Source organism: Balaenoptera acutorostrata, chromosome 3 (genome assembly GCF_949987535.1).
Source record: "Balaenoptera acutorostrata chromosome 3, mBalAcu1.1, whole genome shotgun sequence".
Classification (NCBI taxonomy): domain Eukaryota; kingdom Metazoa; phylum Chordata; class Mammalia; order Artiodactyla; family Balaenopteridae; genus Balaenoptera; species Balaenoptera acutorostrata.
In genome coordinates, this window is record NC_080066.1 from 146,370,070 (window position 1) to 146,388,677 (window position 18,608).

The window sequence follows — 18,608 nt, forward strand, 5'->3', positions numbered from 1 at the left end:
GGCTGGGACAGAGATGGGGCATGTTCACTTCTACCCTCTAGCTTGGCTAGGGAAAGGAAAAAAAGGATCTCTGAGAAAGGACTGAGGTGTAAATAAGTATTCAGGACTTACTGCTTGCCAGTTAAGGACCCTTCCTCTAACTGGCATGGAGTTTGTGAAGAAGGAAGAGTGATCTTTTGAAGGTTTGAACAGAATCGCATTCTAGGACCTGTTCCCTTCTTGGAATTCTGTGATTTCTGGTAGATGAAAGGTGAAATCCAATGATGTAGAGCCATTGGTGTCTACTGAAGCAGTTTCTGGAGAGAGAGCCAGAGCGAGAGCAGGAGATGTACAGCTGTCAGTGACTAGATAGATACCCACTGTTCACTAAGCCTCCATCATGGGTGAATGGTCAGGAAGAGATGGTCTCAGGATAGTATGGTTAGTATGGTATACCCTACTTACAAAAAAGGACTTTAGACCCATGCATGCTGGGAAGGATAGAGGTACCATTAATTAGGAAGATGGAAAATAATGGTTTGGGGAGGGGGGATGTATGCTGAGAAGCCTCCCCTAACCACCCTAACTAATTTCTGTTGCCAGCCCCACACCCCAGACACTTTTTATCACATGGATCTGATCCAGAGTCTTTGTAGCCCTTATCATCCAACATCTTCTTGCTTACTCGCTTACTCGCTGTTTCGCCAGAGACTGTAACCTGCATGAGGGCAGGCATCTTATTGGTCTTATTCACATGGATCTCCAGTGCCCATTACAGTCCCTGGAATGTCGTAGATGTTGATAAAATTTGTTGAATTAGTGGATAATTGAGGCGACTTAATTATTATATTAGATTTTCTCTGTCTCTGTTCATTGTATTTCCATTTCTTCAACTTTCTGAGGTTTATACATAAGCACAATGAAGAAGAATAACAGGAAGTCTACTACGAGGATCGACGAGCAAGATGACATCTGTGTCCCAGACTCCAAGGATCCAGGAGAGCTTCAAAATATGTTGGATGAAGGAGAGTATGCCCCTTTTGTATCTCCTCCGATATTAGAGAGCAATTTTATCCAGGTAAATAATAATTGAGCCCTGAATTGAGTTCCAATAACTTTGGTAATTAATTTTCTCAAAGACAACAGAAAAGGTTGGAAAAATTGTTTTAATGTGGCAAGGGAATATGTGATACAATTAAAGGGAACAGTTTGGGAACTTCAAACAACCTAAAATAATTATAATGTAAAAGGAAAATTCATTTCAAATTTTCCCAACAAACTCTTACCTAGAAATTCTGTCCCAAGTCTACTGAAATTTTCATTCTATCATCATCTCCCCAAAACCACACAAAGAGATTATAGTCATTTTTAGAATATTCTGCCACAGGAAAGCACTCAGATAACGTCTTAACTTAGGAGACATTTTAAAGAATAATATCTATGACACAACTAGGGATTAAAATGCATTTTGGTTCTTAGTTCTGAAGGTAAAATATAATTGTCAAATTGTGTCAGGGAGAAAAGTTTCCTTCTCCTAAAAATTATATTATGAATGAAACTACATTTCAATGCATTTGAGAGCAGTTCTAACTTTCCTCTAAACATTCAACATTAAATTATTCAGACAGGGGCTTCCCTGGCAGTCCAGTGGTTAAGACTCTGTGCTTCCGCTGCAGGGGGGGTGCAGGTTCGATCACTGGTTGGGGAAGTTCCGCATGCTGTGAGGTATGGCCAAAGGGGGGAAAAAAAAATTCAGACAAAGAAACAGGGAAATGAGTTAAATGGTGTGGGCCATACCCTTAAACTTCATGGAAATGTCACAACTAAGTCTAATGTGAAACACGCCCACTTAAGCAGCTCCTCGGCTGATTCTACAAAGGAGTGATAGGAACGACAGCATACACACGTTCTCTGCACTGATGGGAGACCTCCTCACTTCCAGACACCATAGGAGGGAGGTGATGCCTCGAAGAACACTAATGTTTAAGTCATGCCCCAGAATGCATGTGATGCCGTGATTTGATGTTCTTTACCTTCTGTGTGCCTCTTTCCTACTAATAATCTTTTTATTTTATTTTTCACACTTCTGCACCTTTTTCAAATAACCATTTTCAAGCTCTAATGAACACTGGGAGAGGCAGTCAGCATTCTATAAATCAGACATGGCCCCATGTCATAACTGTATATGTTATTCCCTTTAACACACACAACCTCTTGTGGTCGGTATGTCTTTGGCACCAAGTTACCAAGGTTCCTGACTCAACTGTGAGCGAAAAAGAACAACAATTATCTCAAGTAGAGTGAAAGAACCACAGGACATCAACTCACACATGGGAGTCATCAGGGACCCAGGTTGTCTCTTCTTGTTCTGTCACCCTCAAATTCACTCCCTTTGGGATATCACATGCAAACAGGACATGACAGCTGCCAGCAATGGAAGGGATGTGTCTCTTCCTTGAACTGTCTGTGAGGGCTGAGAACCCTTTCCCAGAGCCTCCAGGAGGCCCCCGGTAGTGTCTCATTGGCCAGGGCCTGCTGAGAGCAATCACTGGCCAGGGGATGGAATGGATCACCATGACCAGTTGAGGTGGGTCAGGATTTAGCTCCTCAGCTGGGGCAGCGTCCCTGTGGGGTAGATACTGGACAAAACCAGAATTCCATTAATCCGGAAGAATAGGAGCATGGCTTTGGGTAGGTAATCAACAGTGTAGGCTACAATCTCTTTCTAAATATATTTGCTTTTAAGTCATTTTTTTTTTTTGAAGCAGTTAACGTACAGCTGAGAAACCAAGTGTTTCCCCTCTCTGGCTTCCTTCACATCCCTGTCTACCCACTTTCCAGTCTCCTCCTCTTAAAACTGGCAGAGATTCTCAGCCAGTCTATGTCCCACATTGTTCAGGTCTCAGCTAGAGGTCCCTTCCTCATGGGAGGATTTTCTGACCCTATGGTGAGGGTGTGCTGGAACTGGCCGATTGGTAAGTGTTCAGGAAGTTTACAAGTCAGTTGTTAAACACAGCCATCATTAAGAATTAAATTGTATAAACTTATAAATAAAACTATTCAAAACAAAGGCAACAAGGGATTTCCCTGGTGGTCCAGTGGGTAAGACTCTGCACTCCCAATTCAGGGGGCCTGGGTTTGATCCCTGGTCAGGGAACTAGATCCCACATGCATGCCACAACTAAGAGTCTGCATGCTGCAACTAAGAAGTCCACATGCTGCGACTAAGAGCCCACATGCCACAACTAAGACCCAGTGCAGCGGAAATAAATAAGTAAATGTTTTTTAAAAGTACCCCCCCCAAAAAAAACCAAAGGCAACAAATACTCAAAACTCATCATTCCTATTATATTACTACATTTTACTATTATCTTGTGGTTATGGATACAAGAGTTTGACTTCTGGGAGAATCAATTGGTTGTATGGATTTAACATAAAGAGTATGGTATATCATTGTCTGTAAATTGTGTGCTACTCATCTTTTGTACCAGTGAAATTGATAATAAACTTATGAGTATCTTCCGAGAGACAGTGGTTACACACTTATCAGCACACCACTGCCTTCTTCCTCCCAAGTCAAGTTTTCTGTGATGTGCTCCACAGCACAGCACCCTGAACTTATACTCAGTAACACTTACAACAACACTTAGTGACATACTTGTTTAATGTTCGCCTTCCCCAGTGGACCCCACAGGTCAGAGACTGTGTCTGTCTGTTCTCTGTGATATCTCCAAGAATTTACACGAACAAAGGCATCATGGTTCATTTCTCCTTTATTCCTATACTGCTTGGGTAAACGAGGTTGTCAGGGCCACACACTTTAACAGAAAACTCCTCTTCCTGTTCTCTGCCTCAGGTCAACAGGAGAGGTGAATCCATTTACCTTCATAACCGAGCCAACTGGGTGACTGCAGGCATCTGCTCTTCCAGTCCCACCCTCAAGACCCCCAACGTGATGCTGTTGGCACATCTGACACCCGCCACACAGAAAGATTCAGAACCCCTTTTTAAAAGTCTTCTGACATCTCCTTCTCCAGAGAATCTGGTGCTCACCAGGTGAGTTACAAAGGGAAGAGGTTAAAGACCTCTCAGAAAACATGCTTTACACCTGAGGAGCTGAGAATAGAAACACAGATGACAAGTGGTCCAAGGGAGCGTCTCATTTGTGCTCCCTGCTGCAGATGAGAGAGTCACATCCTTAAAGTCTGGGGAGATAGTTTGACAACCTGGAAGTCAAACAGGCCATTCACTTTTCAAAAATTAAACCTAAGTAACAGGAACTGAAGGCTCATAATAAAATGCCTCTCTAGAACATTCCCCCCACCCTATCCCAACTTCCATCAAAATTAGCTCTGGTCTTGTCTCAAGCCACCAACTTGCCGTAGGACCCACAGCAAATCACTAACTTCTCTCAGCCTCAACCTTGCAGGATTAACTAAATGGGACAACTTCTCCTAAATAAATAATAGTTGATATTTTAGTTCATTAGAGTCTTAGTATGATTCAGGCAAAATGGCCCTCAGGAGCCTGATTACACGTACTAAAAATCAAACTTTTGACCCTCAAAAGCTAAGAACCAGACCTGGGAACATATGGCCACAAGAAGGTCCTGCCCCATCGCATGCCTGCCCCTCCCCAGGCCTGTCAGAGAGACACGCCTGTTGTTCTAAGTCTCACGCCACAAACTGCTATAAAAGGAAAGTCCTCATGAGAGTTTCCAATCAGGCCTCCAGATGATATTTGCATTTGTCTGCAGGTTTCTCCCTCTGCAGTTTGTGACTCTTTCTGTGCATGATGCTGAGAATATGCGCATCAAAGTAAAGCTGGTGAGTGGCCGAGCCTACTACCTACAGCTCTGTGCCCCTGCATGCAAACAAGACACCCTATTCTGTCAGTGGGTGGAACTCATCTCCTTCTTGAATGAGGAGAAAGCCAAAGCTTCCAAAGTGTCGGAAGTCTCCAGCCTCTCAGAAATCACAAACAGCACAGACATCACAGGGTCAATGGACATCATGGATATTGCAGCCTTCACAGCTGTACAGACCCCACACCTGTACACATGTTCAGACCCCATCAAGGACATAGAAAGCATTGATTTCTCAGAATTCACGGACATAACGGATGTCACCGATGTCACGGATATTCCAGAAAATGAGGTCACCGAGGCCCCAGATATAAGAATTGTCACAGAAGTCACAGAAGTCACGGACATCTGCAATGTCACAGTGGACTCAGGGGTCACAGTGGTGTTTGAGAATGATGACATACTCAGGGCCAAGTGGGAGGAAAAGGTATGTGACATGGAAGACTTTCATTCTCTAATAATCACTCTCTTTCACCTTCTTTGGTAAGCTACCTGACATAGATTATCAAAATGCTATGGAACTTACTCTGAGTAACCTAATATTAATAATGAGTTCCGATACCTGAAGCCTGGTGCAAAAGAGTTGTAAGATGTTCCCTGAAAGAGGCAGTGAACATCCATACCGTACAACTTAACCCAGTATCAGAAAGCTATGGTGGGACAGAAGGAACTTTGGTATCAGAGTCAGAAGCCCTGGGTTGGAATCTTGCCCTGCTGCATATTAGTTTGGCCAAGTCACTGAACCTGCATGAGTCTGTTTCCTCATCTCTCAAATGAGGATATTAATATCATGCAAGGGCTATATTAAGGTTTAAATGTACACAAAAGTATGAAGTATACTGAAGGATGGGGTGAAATTTCAATAAGAAGTGAAGGTGGAAATAAGAAAATAAAATACCCAAAGTGAGCATCTTTAGAAAGGGCCAGAAAGTGGGAAAACACAGAGACACATCTGAGAATAAATCAGTTTGGCTGGAGCCTAATATATGTGGAAAATATTAGAATATAGGATTGGAAAGTTGCTTGCAAACCTTGAATGCCAAAATAAGAAGTGTAGACTCAGTCCTTGGGCAAACCTTAGCCACAAAATCTCTGTGTAAGGGAGTGAAGGAGCTGTGTTTTTACAAGATTAGTCTGATGGAAGGATGGATTGCAGATAAAAAGATCAGTGTGTAGACTGCTGCTGAGAAACCTCCGTGGGGCCCACAATAGAAAAATGGCAGAGGGCAAAGATGGACATTTTCAGAAGAAGAAAATGCTAGCTAATGAATTTAGTAGAAAAGTTTTACCTCACTAGTAATCAAAGAAATGCAAACTTGAAAAAAATTTCACCTATAAAACTGCTAATTAAAAGAATAAAAATAGTCAGTGTTAGTAAAGGTGGGGTCACCTTGGAATTTGTAAAGATTCATGGTAGGGTGAGAATTGGAACAAACTTTCTTGAAATCATTATGAGTCAAGAACCTAGAAATGTTGACACCCTTTGACTCAGTGATTCCACTTTTAAGAATCTTTCTTAAGGAGTTAATCATCAGTAGGAATGAGGATTTAGCTATAAAGATGTTAATCATACCACATCTATACCATGTTTATAAAAATGAAATAATGAAAATACGGAAGTAAACTAAACATCCACCACAGAGAAATGGCTAAATGAATTTAAATCCACAAAGGTCAGGTGCCATGTTTATCTCATTCAGGAGCAACCACAGTGACTGGCAAGATCATAGTCACTCAGGAAATATTTGTCAGACGAATGACTACTCTGTAGCTGTTAAAATTGTTGGAGAATTTTTCTTTACTTGGAAAAATGTTTATGATGTAAACCTGAGTGAAAAACGAAGTAAAGAATATGATCCTTATTACATAAAAATGCAAGTACACACAACAGACAGTAGGAGGGGGAAAAGACATATTGTTAATAGTAGTTTATTTCTAGATTGCAAGTTTATAAGCAATTGATGTTTTCTTCTTTATATATTTCTGAATTTTCTGTTTCCTACAATAAAAATAATTTTTAATTAGAAAAATTCAAGTAGCTTTACACAGTTTTTAATAACATGGGGAAATTTTTATAATAAATCATTAAGTGAAAAATGTGGGATATGACCACAAAGCAGACACATTCAAAATAAATAAATGGACAGAAAGATCAGAATGAAATGTGTCATAGTAGTTATTTCTGGCCTGTGGCATCAAGCAAGCAATAATTTTCTCCCTCTAACTTTATATCTCTTAGGATTTTCTAAATATTCTATGATAAATATACATTACTTTCATTGTCAGAAAAAAATGTTTTAGCTTTAAAGAAGATTATTGCATTATTTTCAAGGAACAGCCGTAGAGGTGATGGACTACGTAATGACAAAGGGAGGAAGAAGATGCAGATGTGAAGGACATCAGAGAGACAGAGTCTTTTTTTAAAGATTTATTATTTATTTATTTTAATTTTTGGCTGTGTGGGATCTTTCGTTGCGGCACGCGGGATCTTTCGTTGCGGAACATGGGCTTCTCTCTGGTTGTGGTGCGCGGGCTTCAGAGCTCATGGGCTCTGTAGTTTGCGGCACATGGGCTCTCTTGTTGCGACGCGCAGGCTTAGTTGTCCCACGGCATGTGGGATCTCAGTTCCCTGACCAGGGATCGAACCCGCGTCCCCTGCATTAGAAGGCAGATTCTTTACCACTGGACCACCAGGGAAGTCCCAGAGAGACAGAGTCCTTAAGACCGGCTGACCTATTGCTCTGAGGCCTGAGAGAGATTCCAAGGAAGGCAGGGAGCGACAGAGGTGGTGTATTAACAGAAACCAGGACATTAGAATGGGAGATATTTTAGGGTACTAAGTTTTAGATTCTAAGTCTTTTGAAAAACAAACTCTCTAGTATTACTAGGAACCTCCAACTCCTGTCACCTATTAGATGCTCTTAAATCAAGAGCAACCTTGGATTGGGGAGCAGGTGTCAAGGCATTTCTAGAAAACCTTCCTTTCCCTGCCAATTCAGGGAGAGGAAGTCCTGCAATTGAGTCCTAATTTTCTTGTGTGAGGTGACATTGGTGTACCTGACCACATGAGTTTTAGCATGTGCTGTGTCAGGTCCCCATGCTGCCAGCCTCCAGTGCCCGCCTGGGCTCTTCTCAATGGCTGTGCAATACCAAGCCTCACCCGCCTCATTATTGCGCCTGTGCACTTGAGGCCACTCAGTAAATATAGATGAAATGATTACTGCTCCTTAAATAATCTGCTTCTGTATGATGCTCTTCTGCTCCCTGATTTGCTGCTGCTTGTTATTTTCAAAGGAAAAAATGGAAAATATTCTGAAGCCTGGCTGTCTACGAGATACAAAACTTAAGAATGAGTTTAGAGAATCCTCAAAACATGTCACCATCTCAAACCTAATGCTGACTTTCGAAGGTGAAAGATGTTTTCAGACTACCTTGACTCCAGAAGAAGGTGAGACAAATAAATCCAAAGAGATGAGTGATAGACCCTCTGAAATAAGGACAACAGACTCTAAAAGCACGGCTCTCAAGGCTGAAGAATCCAGGTATGTGAGGCAGGGAAATGCCAAGTGATGCTAAGACGTGAAGTATGTAAATAAGTGCATGCTTTCAAGTCCCTGCAACTAGGGCATTGTTTGCTGAACATTCTCAGACATACATACAATGTAATTGGATGATAACATAATCAACTCAATTATCCACATTTGGTTCAACCTTGTCTAATTTTTATTTTCACACCAACTTCTCACACCATTCAATTGGCATTCTGGTCTATCTGCCTGGTGTCAGTGGTGTGTGCTGAAGGAAACAGAACAGAATCACGATGTCCACATTTTGGAGTTAGAGGCTAGAGTAATTACGGGTATTTTTATCTTTACACTCCTCTGTATTTTCTTCTCTACATATCCCTTACCCTTTTCTACATTTCCAATGAATAACTTAATAATCTGAAAAACTATTTTTATAATTGTAACACCCAACTGCAAGATGAATGTGAGAGACACTGTGGTATTATAAAGATAAAAATTAATATGATCATTCTGGAATAACAGCTAATAAGAAACCAGAGAAAAATATAGATATCTAAATGCTGTATTAGCAAGAATGAAAATGAGGAATGTAATGAATTATGTCTAAGTTCTTTTTAAATATAAAAAGGAACAGGGGAAAACAGGGAAACAAACTTTTTAAAAGTTTGATTCATTCATTCAGTAATATTTACTGAGCACCTTCTACGTGCTAGAGACTGGAAATACAGCAGTGAAAACAAGTCATGGAGTGTTTCATTCTAGTGAAGGGTATAGATAATAATCAAAGTATATTATGCCAGCTGGAATGTGCTGAGAGAAAACAAAAAGTAACAGAAGGATTTGAGGAGGGAGTAGGGATAGTTTATGTAAGTGGAAAGGAACTGCTTCTCTGAGGAATGGCAGAGATCTGAAGGAAGGGTGGAGCTCTGAGGGAATAGAGTTCCCAGCTGACTGACTGCATAACAATTATAAATGGGACACGTTAGGTGGTCAGTAAATTATCATTATTGTCACTATTACTTCATCTCCAACAGCGTAGATGAAAGAAAGTTGGCTATTCTGTCAAAACAAAAACAAAAACGGAAAACAAAATATCTTAATTGACTGAGGGTTAAGTGTTCAAAACTGGCTTTCTCTTTAACCTTCTTCCCCAGCTAAGAAGGGGTCCAGGGAAGCAAAGGAATATGGATGATCCTTAGAGGATTCCTAAGCCTTGAAGTCAGAGTAACATTTGCTTTTGCTCCTGGGCAGCCACATTTCTCACATTTCTAGGGCCTCTAGATGCAAGTGCCAATACATTCAAGGTGTTGGTGGATCTTGATTATAACTTCAATACTTTTGGTTGTGTGCTTAAGCAAAGCATCGTGTCCTATGTAGGGTTTCTATACCAGTGGTTCTTAATGTGTGGCTGGTCAGCAGCATCACCTGGGAGCCAGTTAATGATGTAAATTCTCAGGCCTACCCCCACCCTGCTGAATCATAAACTCTGGGATGATCTCAGCATTTTCTGTTGTAATAGGCCTCCAAGTGGTTCAAATGTACAATCAGGTTTGAGAACTGTTGCCTTATGAGAAGCCAGTCCTAGGTACAAAGCAGGGCTGAGCAAGGCTTGTGAGGGCTTCTCCTGAGGCCCCAGAGCCAAAATGAGGATTCCCCTTCATAGCCATAGGAAGAACAATCAGCTCAAACTCAAGGGGGGCTTCTTCAGAAATTTTTCCTATATGACCAAGAGCTTTTAAGTTTGGATTAAAAAATACATTAAAAATCAATTCATACAGATAACTAATGAGAACCTGCTGTATAGCACAGGGAACTCTACTCAATGCTCTGTGGTGGACCTAAATGAGAAGGAAATCCAAAAAAGAGGGGATATATGTATACATATAGCTGATTCACTTCGTTGTACAGCAGAAACTAACATAACATTGTAAATCAACTATACCCCAATAAAAAAAAAATCAATTCATGTCTTTTTCTTCTCTGATTGCCATAGCTAGGACTTCCAAAACTATGTTGAATAAAAGTGGTGAGAGTGGACATCCTTGTCTTATTCCTGATCTTAGAGGAAATGCTTTCAGTTTTTCACCATTGAGATGATATCAGCTGTGGGTTTGTCATACATGGCCTTTATTATGTTGAGGTAGGTTCCCTCTATGCCCACTTTCTGGAGAGTTTCTATCATAAATAGGTGTTGAATTTTGTCAAAAGCTTTTTCTGCATCTATTGAGATGATCATATGGCTTTTATTCTTCAATTCGTTGATGTGGTGTATCACACTGATTGATTTGCAAATGTTGAAAAATCCTTGCATCCCTGGGATAAATCCCACTTGATCATGGTGTATGATCCTTTTAATGTATTGCTGGATTTGGTTAGCTGGTATTTTGTTGAGTATATTTTCATCTAAGTTCATCAGTGATATTGGCCTGTAATTTTCTTTTTTTGTGGTATCTTTGTCTGGTTTTGGTATCAGGGTGATGGTGGCCTCATAGACTGAGTTTGCAGGTGTTCCTTCCTCTGCAATTTTTTGGAATAGCTTCAGAGGATAGGTGTTAACTCTTCTCTAAATGTTTGATAGAATTCACCTGTGAAGCCATCTGGTCCTGGACTTTTGTTTGTTGGGAGTTTTTAAATCACAGATTCAATTTCAGTACTTGTGTTTGGTCTGTTCATATTTTCTATTTCTTCCTGGTTCAGTCTTGGGAGATTGTACCTCTCTAAGAATTTGTCCATTTCTTCTAGGTTGTCCATTTTTTTGGCATAGAGTTGCTTGTTGTAGTCTCTTATGATCCTTTGTATTTCTGTGGTGTCAGCTGTAACTTCTTTTTCATTTCTAATTTTATTGATTTGAGCCCTCTCCCTTTTTTTCTGGATGAGCCTGGCTAAAGGTTTATCAATTTTGTTTATCCTTTCAAAGAACCAGCTTTTAGTTCATTGATCTTTTCTATTGTTTTCTTCATCTCTATTTCATTTGTTTCTGCTCTGGTCTTTATGATTTCTTTCCTTCTACTAACTTTGGATTTTGTTTGTTCTTTCTCTAGTTGCTTTAGGTGTAAAGTTAGGTTGTTTATTTGAGATTTTTCTTGTTTCCTGAAGTAAGATTGTATTGATATAAACTTCTCTCTTAGAACTGCATTTGCTGTGTCCCATAAGTTTTGGATCATCGTATTTTCATTTTCATTTGTTTCTAGGTATTTTTTTTTATTTCCTGTTTGATTTCTTCAGTGATCCATTGGTTGTTTAGTAGCATATTGTTTAGCCTCCATGTATTTGTGGTTTTTTGCAGTTTTTTTCTTGTAGTTGATTTCTTAAGCTCATAGCATTGTAGTAGGAAAAGATGCTTGATATGATTTCAATTTTCTTAAGTTCACTGAGGCTTGTTTTGTGGCCCATCATGTGATCTATCCTGGAGAATGTTCCATATGCACTTAAAAAGAATGTGTATTCTGCTGCTTTCGGATGGAATGCTTGTATTTATTTATTTATTTTCCAGATGGAAGAAACTTTCCCGCTTCAGATTGAGGGTGGAGAAGTAGCTGAAATAGAGAAATTTCCCTCAGAACACTGATCTATTATTTCTTGATGGTAACCACTGAGTTCTTTCAGTGGAACTAAATAATGCCCAGGAGGACTACTGGAAGTCTGATGTGTTAGAGGAGAAAGAAGGAAGGGAGATTTAAAAAGTAATCAATCATCTGTCAGAAGTAGTGAGAAAAAAACAAAGAATGTAAGAGGCAAAGGTATAGAAGCAGGTGCCACTCAATAGAAAATATATCTTTTGCTATGTATGAGTATGACTTTCGTAGAAAAGCGTAAGATTTCTAAAAAACAAATGAGATACAAATGAATCCATCCAATCTAGCAATTTGTCCTAAATAATGATTAATCAGGTCTGATCATTCTGACATCTTCCTTCTGATTTATTTCATTCATTATGTCTCAAATTCTGTCCTGCCCTTGTCTAAGGCTTCAGAAACACACGATTCAAAATCTAACAAGGTTAACTGTTTAAATCATTTCAACTTCTTTCCTTGCCCTTTTGCAAATAATAGAAGCCCTGAAGCACTGGATTAACTTTTAATGCCTTTAAAAGAAAAAAAAACTTAAAAAAAATAATTAATAAACTTTTTTTAAGTACAGTTTTAGAGTTACAGAATAATTGAGCAGATAGTACATACAGCCCCATATACCCACCCCACTGCCACCTCCTCACCCTCCTCGCATCCCCAGTTTCCCCTATTATTAACACCTGCATTAGTGTGGTACATTTGTTACAATTAATGAACAATATTGATACATTATTATTAACTATAGTCCCTAGTTTAAGGTTCACTCTCTGTGTTGCACAGTTTTGTGGGTTTTGACACATGCATACTGACACGTATCCACATAAAGAACAGTCTCGCTGCCCTAAAAATCCTCTGAGTATTAGATAAGCTCTTAGCAGTTTTTTTAAATATTAAAAATTGTAGAGAGAACTTAAGTTTTTAGGTTGAAAAATGATCTGCAGGTGCAAAATTTTGTTAGTCTCACTATTATGATCACTATTAGAAATGAAAAGAAAATGAATGCCTATATAAATAGCAAAAATCTTAGAATTTTAAAGGTTGAAAAAGATCGTGGTTAGCAAATCCCAAACTCTTCCAGGCCCTGCCCTTCAGTCTCTCAGCTTCCTATGTGATCTATCTGCTGACTCTACTGTAGAGAAAGAAAGAAATAGATAAAAACAAAGCAAAAAACAAATTTTGGTTCTAACTAATCCTTTTAAGTCCAATTTAATCAAGCATAAATTATATTTTATTGCCTATTTACATCAGGAACTTAATTACTAGCTAGAGCCTAATTTGAGAATGTTCATTATAAATGAAAGATGTGATAAGATCAAAGAACAGAATGGGATTCACTGATGCTTAATCCTGGGACAATTGCAGGATTAAGTCAGGACACCGTGAGAGTGATAAATAAATTCTAGTATATATTCATTTTTCTTCTCCAAGACCATGGATTTCAGTGACACTTTCTAACAGTATACTTTGGAACAATGGAAAAAAGAAATTAAACAATGACGTCGTTGAATATTTTGCCCTCAGATTCATTGGTCTTTCAAATGTAAATTGAGCAACTTAAATCTAGATGAGTGAAAGACGATGGAGACTTGTGTAATGTCATTTTAGGTGCTTTAGAAGTGAAGGATTTACTTTATAAAGCATTTATATTCCTTCTCATACCTTGGCAATAGTGCTACTGTGACTCTTCCCTTTGTTTTAAAGAGGATACTGGCAGGCTTTATTTTAATTTGCACCTATTTTTTTTTAAAGTACACTTACTTGATATTTCTCAGTCTCTTGAAAACTTTTATCATTAAACTCAACCTTATTTAAATCACCAGACCTACTTGGTACATGAGTAGTTATTTGCAAACTTCTCAGAAAATTCCTAATTAACTTTAAGATCCATTGTAGAACCTGAACTGCATGGATTTGCCAGACCTCTTAAATGGATCAGAATAATGTCTTTGCACATTTATCTGGGAAGATATTATCTAAGGATAATTATTCTTCCCAAACCCTTTTACTCAAACAGCAATACTTCCAAAAGAGTTACTGAAATGTAGCCAAGGAACAGAGATTTGGTGAAAATTAACTGACTTAAGTTTATATTTTAGCATGTCAATGAGGTTACGAAAATAAGTATTTTTTGATATTAATTTTTAAAATCAGGCATGCAGAAAACAAACTTCTTTATCCAAAGACATTTCTGAAAGTGAAATAGCCTGAAAAACTGACAGCTAGTCTCCTATTTTATCCACTAAACCATAAGAAGTATATTAACTTGGACAAATACTTGGGTATGTTATTCACCTACAAGATTCCCATCAGGGCCATAGAGACTATGATGAAGAGCTAGTAGAGTAGGCACTGTAACCCCAGTCACCCATCCATTCCAGAATGTACCCCACGTGTCTATGAGAGCCTATATTCCCAACACAACTGACTCTGTTTACGGAAGCCCCAGAGCAGCAGCAGTTAGCTTGTTTGAGTCTCAACCTCAAATGAATTTTCAGGGGCTCGAGAGGTAGCAGGATAGGGATGGTCACAGCCTCACTGAGTGACAGGTGATAGTTACAATAAAAATAGGTTATACGTAATTACATACAACTCACTTTTACAGCTTTTACATGTTGGATAGCTTACACGTTACAAAAATTTAGGTAATTTTACTCTAAGATGTATTATAATGAATAATACCCTTGGCTTGCTAAATATGTTTCATTACTACCTACAAAGTACTTAGAGAATGATTATCTCATACCTAGTAATTCTTTTCTAAGTATTTGTGGTTATACTGGCAAAACTTTGAAATGTGCTATTTATTTTTACAGGAGCAGGAGAACTGATTCAGACACTTCAGGTATGAAACAAATTCCACTACATTTCTTTGTGATCCCTGGTATCAAGCAGTCACCTCTGGGTCCTAGAACAGAGTAGTTAAGAACAAAGGAATCCAGCTAGATGTTTTGATGCATTCCCTTTCCTGCCTTTGCTCCATTGTGAGAGTCCTATCCTGCAGAAACTGTCTCAAAGACTATATTCATGCTATCTTTCAAGTGGTAGGCATCACTTTGCTTTTTTCTGTGCTGATAGAGTTCCCTAGTTCCCTGAATGTCTAACTCACTGGGCGTGAACCACTCCCAAGGTAGCTCTGCGGGCAGAACCTGAACATGATACGGCCTCTTATTCCTGCTGATTTGGAAGGGAATTGATCCACAACTCAATTTCTTGGTAAATCTAAAACCACCTAGCCCCTCTTTTCTTCCTGCTTACGTCTTTGGCTTCTGCTTTGCTGTCAGGTGATACCATTTAATGTTTTTTTCTGGCAGTTTTTTCCTTACATATTTCCATATCTCGGGATCTTTAACTTGTAACAAGTGTTTGAAGTAGAGGCTGTCGTGTAGGCACCGGTGGAGATTTCTGCCCTTACTTGCTGCTGACCCACTTCTAAGTTACTGTCTAACTTCTGGGGGGTTGAATAGGCCTCAGCTCCAGTCATGCACATAAAAGAACATCATGGAAGGAACACAGAAGCACACTTCACTGAATGTAAATGGAGAGGAAAAAAATACCAAAAACACTTGAAGACATTTTTAGTCACTTTTGCAAAAGTCCTACCAAAAAAAAAAAAAAAAAAAGCAAATGATTGTTGGGGAGGGCTAAATGGGTAAAGGGGATCAAGTGTATGGTGACAGAAGGAAAATAAATTTTTGGTGGGGAGCACATTGTAAGATATACAGAAGTAGAAATATAAAGTTGTACACATGAAATTCATATAATGTTATAAATAAATGTTAGCTCAATAAAATTTTTAAAAAGCAAATGATTATAGGAAACCTATTTATACAAGTGGGATTTGTCTTTGGGCCTTCCCACTGGAATTTAGTGTCCAAAATACCAGGTGAACTTCATTGTAATGTGGTTTTACCTATATTCCAATCTACAGTATTAAACCTGAAAACAATGTAGGAAAATGCTATCATGGTTTATAAGAAAAATACAAAATTTTCTTCGCAATATATAGAATTTTCATCTATCAATTTCTATCCCAAATTTTATTTCAAAAAGAAATCAAATCTGTAAAACTTCCAGAGATATCCTACACAGGCAAACATTTTCCTCTTATTTTCTAAAGACAAGGATAAATCTAGCAACAGCCTTACCACAAATACATAATTAGTACAGGAGCATATAATTAGTACATTCTTCGTACATTCTGAAGCACTCCTTATTTTAGCCATGGAAATTTGAAATTAATGTAGGACATTGATACTTTTATTTTCATCTTATATATGACTGATTCTTTTACCTGTCTTCTGGCACAAACTCAATTTTGTTCAACTGAACAAGCGTTCATTGCCTATCTATTATATATGAGGCACTGTGACAGGCTCTGGGAGAGATTAAAAATAAATAACAGGACCTATTGCCTGGCCTCAAGACATGTGCACAAATAACATAAATAGGAATGTTATAGGCCCTATATGAGAAAAGTGGAGAACTTAGTTTTAGCTCAAGAGAGAAAATCATGAAAGATTCTATGAAGGAGGCAGTCTTTGAGTTAGGAAAGGGGAAACAAGAATATCCTGGATATAAGGAACAGTGTGGGCAAAATCAAAGGGATGAGACAGTGCTGGGCATGTTTAATTTAGGAGTAGCAAGAGAAGCAGCTGGAAAGCAAGGCAGGAGCCAGTTCATGGGGGTTTTAATCCACACTAAGGAGTTTGGAAAGTACTACTTGGTAGGTAAGGAGGAGTCACTGAAAGCCAAGGAAATGACAAAATTAGTATTACATTTTAGGATGAATACTCTGACTGCAGTCTCTAAGAGAAGCTGGAAGAGGCTAGAGGCAGAATGTCATTATAATAGTCTAGGTGAAGGGTACCAAAAGTCTTGGCCAGGCAAGAAGCAATGAGATGAGAACAAGGACATGAACACACAGTCAACAAGCTTTAATGACTGACTACCTGTGTGGACACGAGAAAAAAAGGACTGAGGAGGACACAGTTTGGAAGGCAACATGACTAGAAGGTAGTGAGTCCATGAAGCAAACTGGGAAAAGGAAGAAAATCTGGAAGGAAAAGGTGAAGAAATCAGCTATGAAACACTGAACTTAGAATCAAAAGCCGTAGGTTTGAGTTCTAACTGCACTTCCTCTGTTTCATGAACACATCATTTAATCTCTCTGGGCCTCAGTTTCCTCAGCTATCAAATGTGTGTGCATATGGGTGGGGGAATGAGGAGGGCATGACTGGCTGTCTCAAGGCCCTTTCTGCTGCTATGATTTTCTTAGCTCATATTTGTGGTCCTGGTGGCCCATCTATGTAAATTTACCAGGCAGCTTGAAATGGGGCTCTGGAAATCAGGAGCTGAGGAAAGATACAGCAAACGTGCAGCAAAATTCCACTCTTGAGCTTGTTAAATCACGAAGATGGTACAATATACACATTTGGGATGCAGTTTTCACGAAGTATTAATTATTTTCCCTGTTTGTTTTCTTTCATGTACTTTCTCATTCTTCCTGCTTTCCTTTCCTATATCCTCTCACTTTTCCTTACTTAGGATTGTACAGTTTTTCAATTTTCCCTCTGATTAGCATTTCTTTCCCCCTTATCACACTCCTCTGAATCACTTCTTTTTTCCCCTTTCACACTCAACACTCTTCACCCCAAGAAAAGCAAAGATTAGTAGAATTTTAATCCCTTGCCCCATTGAATTTAGACTGAATGTAGACGGAAAGTGAGTTTGTAAATCTGATTTCTATTCTAGGCAGGAGCCAGAATAATAACTGCTCCCACGGCAGTAAAACAAATCACTGTTTCTATTAACCCCATCAGATTCACATTCACACAACTCCTGGGCAGGGCTAGTTGGGGACCATGGTCTCCAATTCATCTCTCCAACCTCTCAGCAGTTTGAAAGAATGACACTTTTTCCCCTTTTTGAGTAAGGTTTTGGGTAAAGTGGCACTGCAAATGTACTGTTTTTATGAAAAGGCTACAAGGCAGGGCCCAGGCTAAACCCATCTTCTCTGGATCTGGGTCCATCTTTCTCCTTTATTGACTTTCAATTTCTTACCTTTCTAAGCTTTATTCTCCTTAACTTTGCTGATTTCTTTACAGTGAGCCCAAACAATAGGCTTATCTATGATCCCGTGGTATTTTTCCAAGATGGAAAGAAATGAGACAAAGGATAGAGATTCAAGAAATAAGAGGGAAATCATTTAAGAAATACTGGGAGTGTCCTCCCCTTCCCCACCCATCTTTCTTTTCCACTTTCCTCTTAACTACCGAAAATCAAACCCTTGGAATACTAAGCAGCCAGGTTCATTCTCTGTTTATGAAACCAGGGCTAAAAAGAGAAAGAGTGGGGGAAACTGTGAAATTTAACAATGGGCTCCATCGGAAAGGATAAAGACATTTTTGGAGGAGGTTGGAACATCATTTGGATTTAAGACTCAAATTTAAGTTCTCTCTCCTTCTGTGACTTTTTCTCTCCTGTTTTTGGCTTTTTTCTTTCCTCCTCACTTCCTCTCTCTCTGTAGTGATCTCTCTTCCACTTTGCCCCACTATGTTCTGGCTCTCTCTTCTCCTGTCAAATCCTCTTCTAATTTCCTCAATCTTGTGCCTCATCTGTCCTCCCTTTCTCAGGGGAATACATGTGAGGAAAGAAAAGTAAAACAAGAAA

General features: G+C 39.1%; 1 protein-coding gene across 1 annotated transcript; it reads left to right on the forward strand.

Annotated features, from left to right (window-relative positions):
• The first annotated feature begins 898 nt into the window (after positions 1–898).
• On the forward strand, positions 899–17,548 carry GARIN2 (golgi associated RAB2 interactor family member 2). Its single transcript, XM_057544666.1, has 6 exons — positions 899–1,057; positions 3,836–4,035; positions 4,736–5,270; positions 8,138–8,385; positions 14,753–14,781; positions 17,484–17,548. The coding sequence occupies exons 1-6, from the start codon at positions 899–901 to the stop codon at positions 17,546–17,548; spliced, it is 1,236 nt and encodes a 411-aa protein (XP_057400649.1).
• The last annotated feature ends 1,060 nt before the right edge of the window (positions 17,549–18,608 follow it).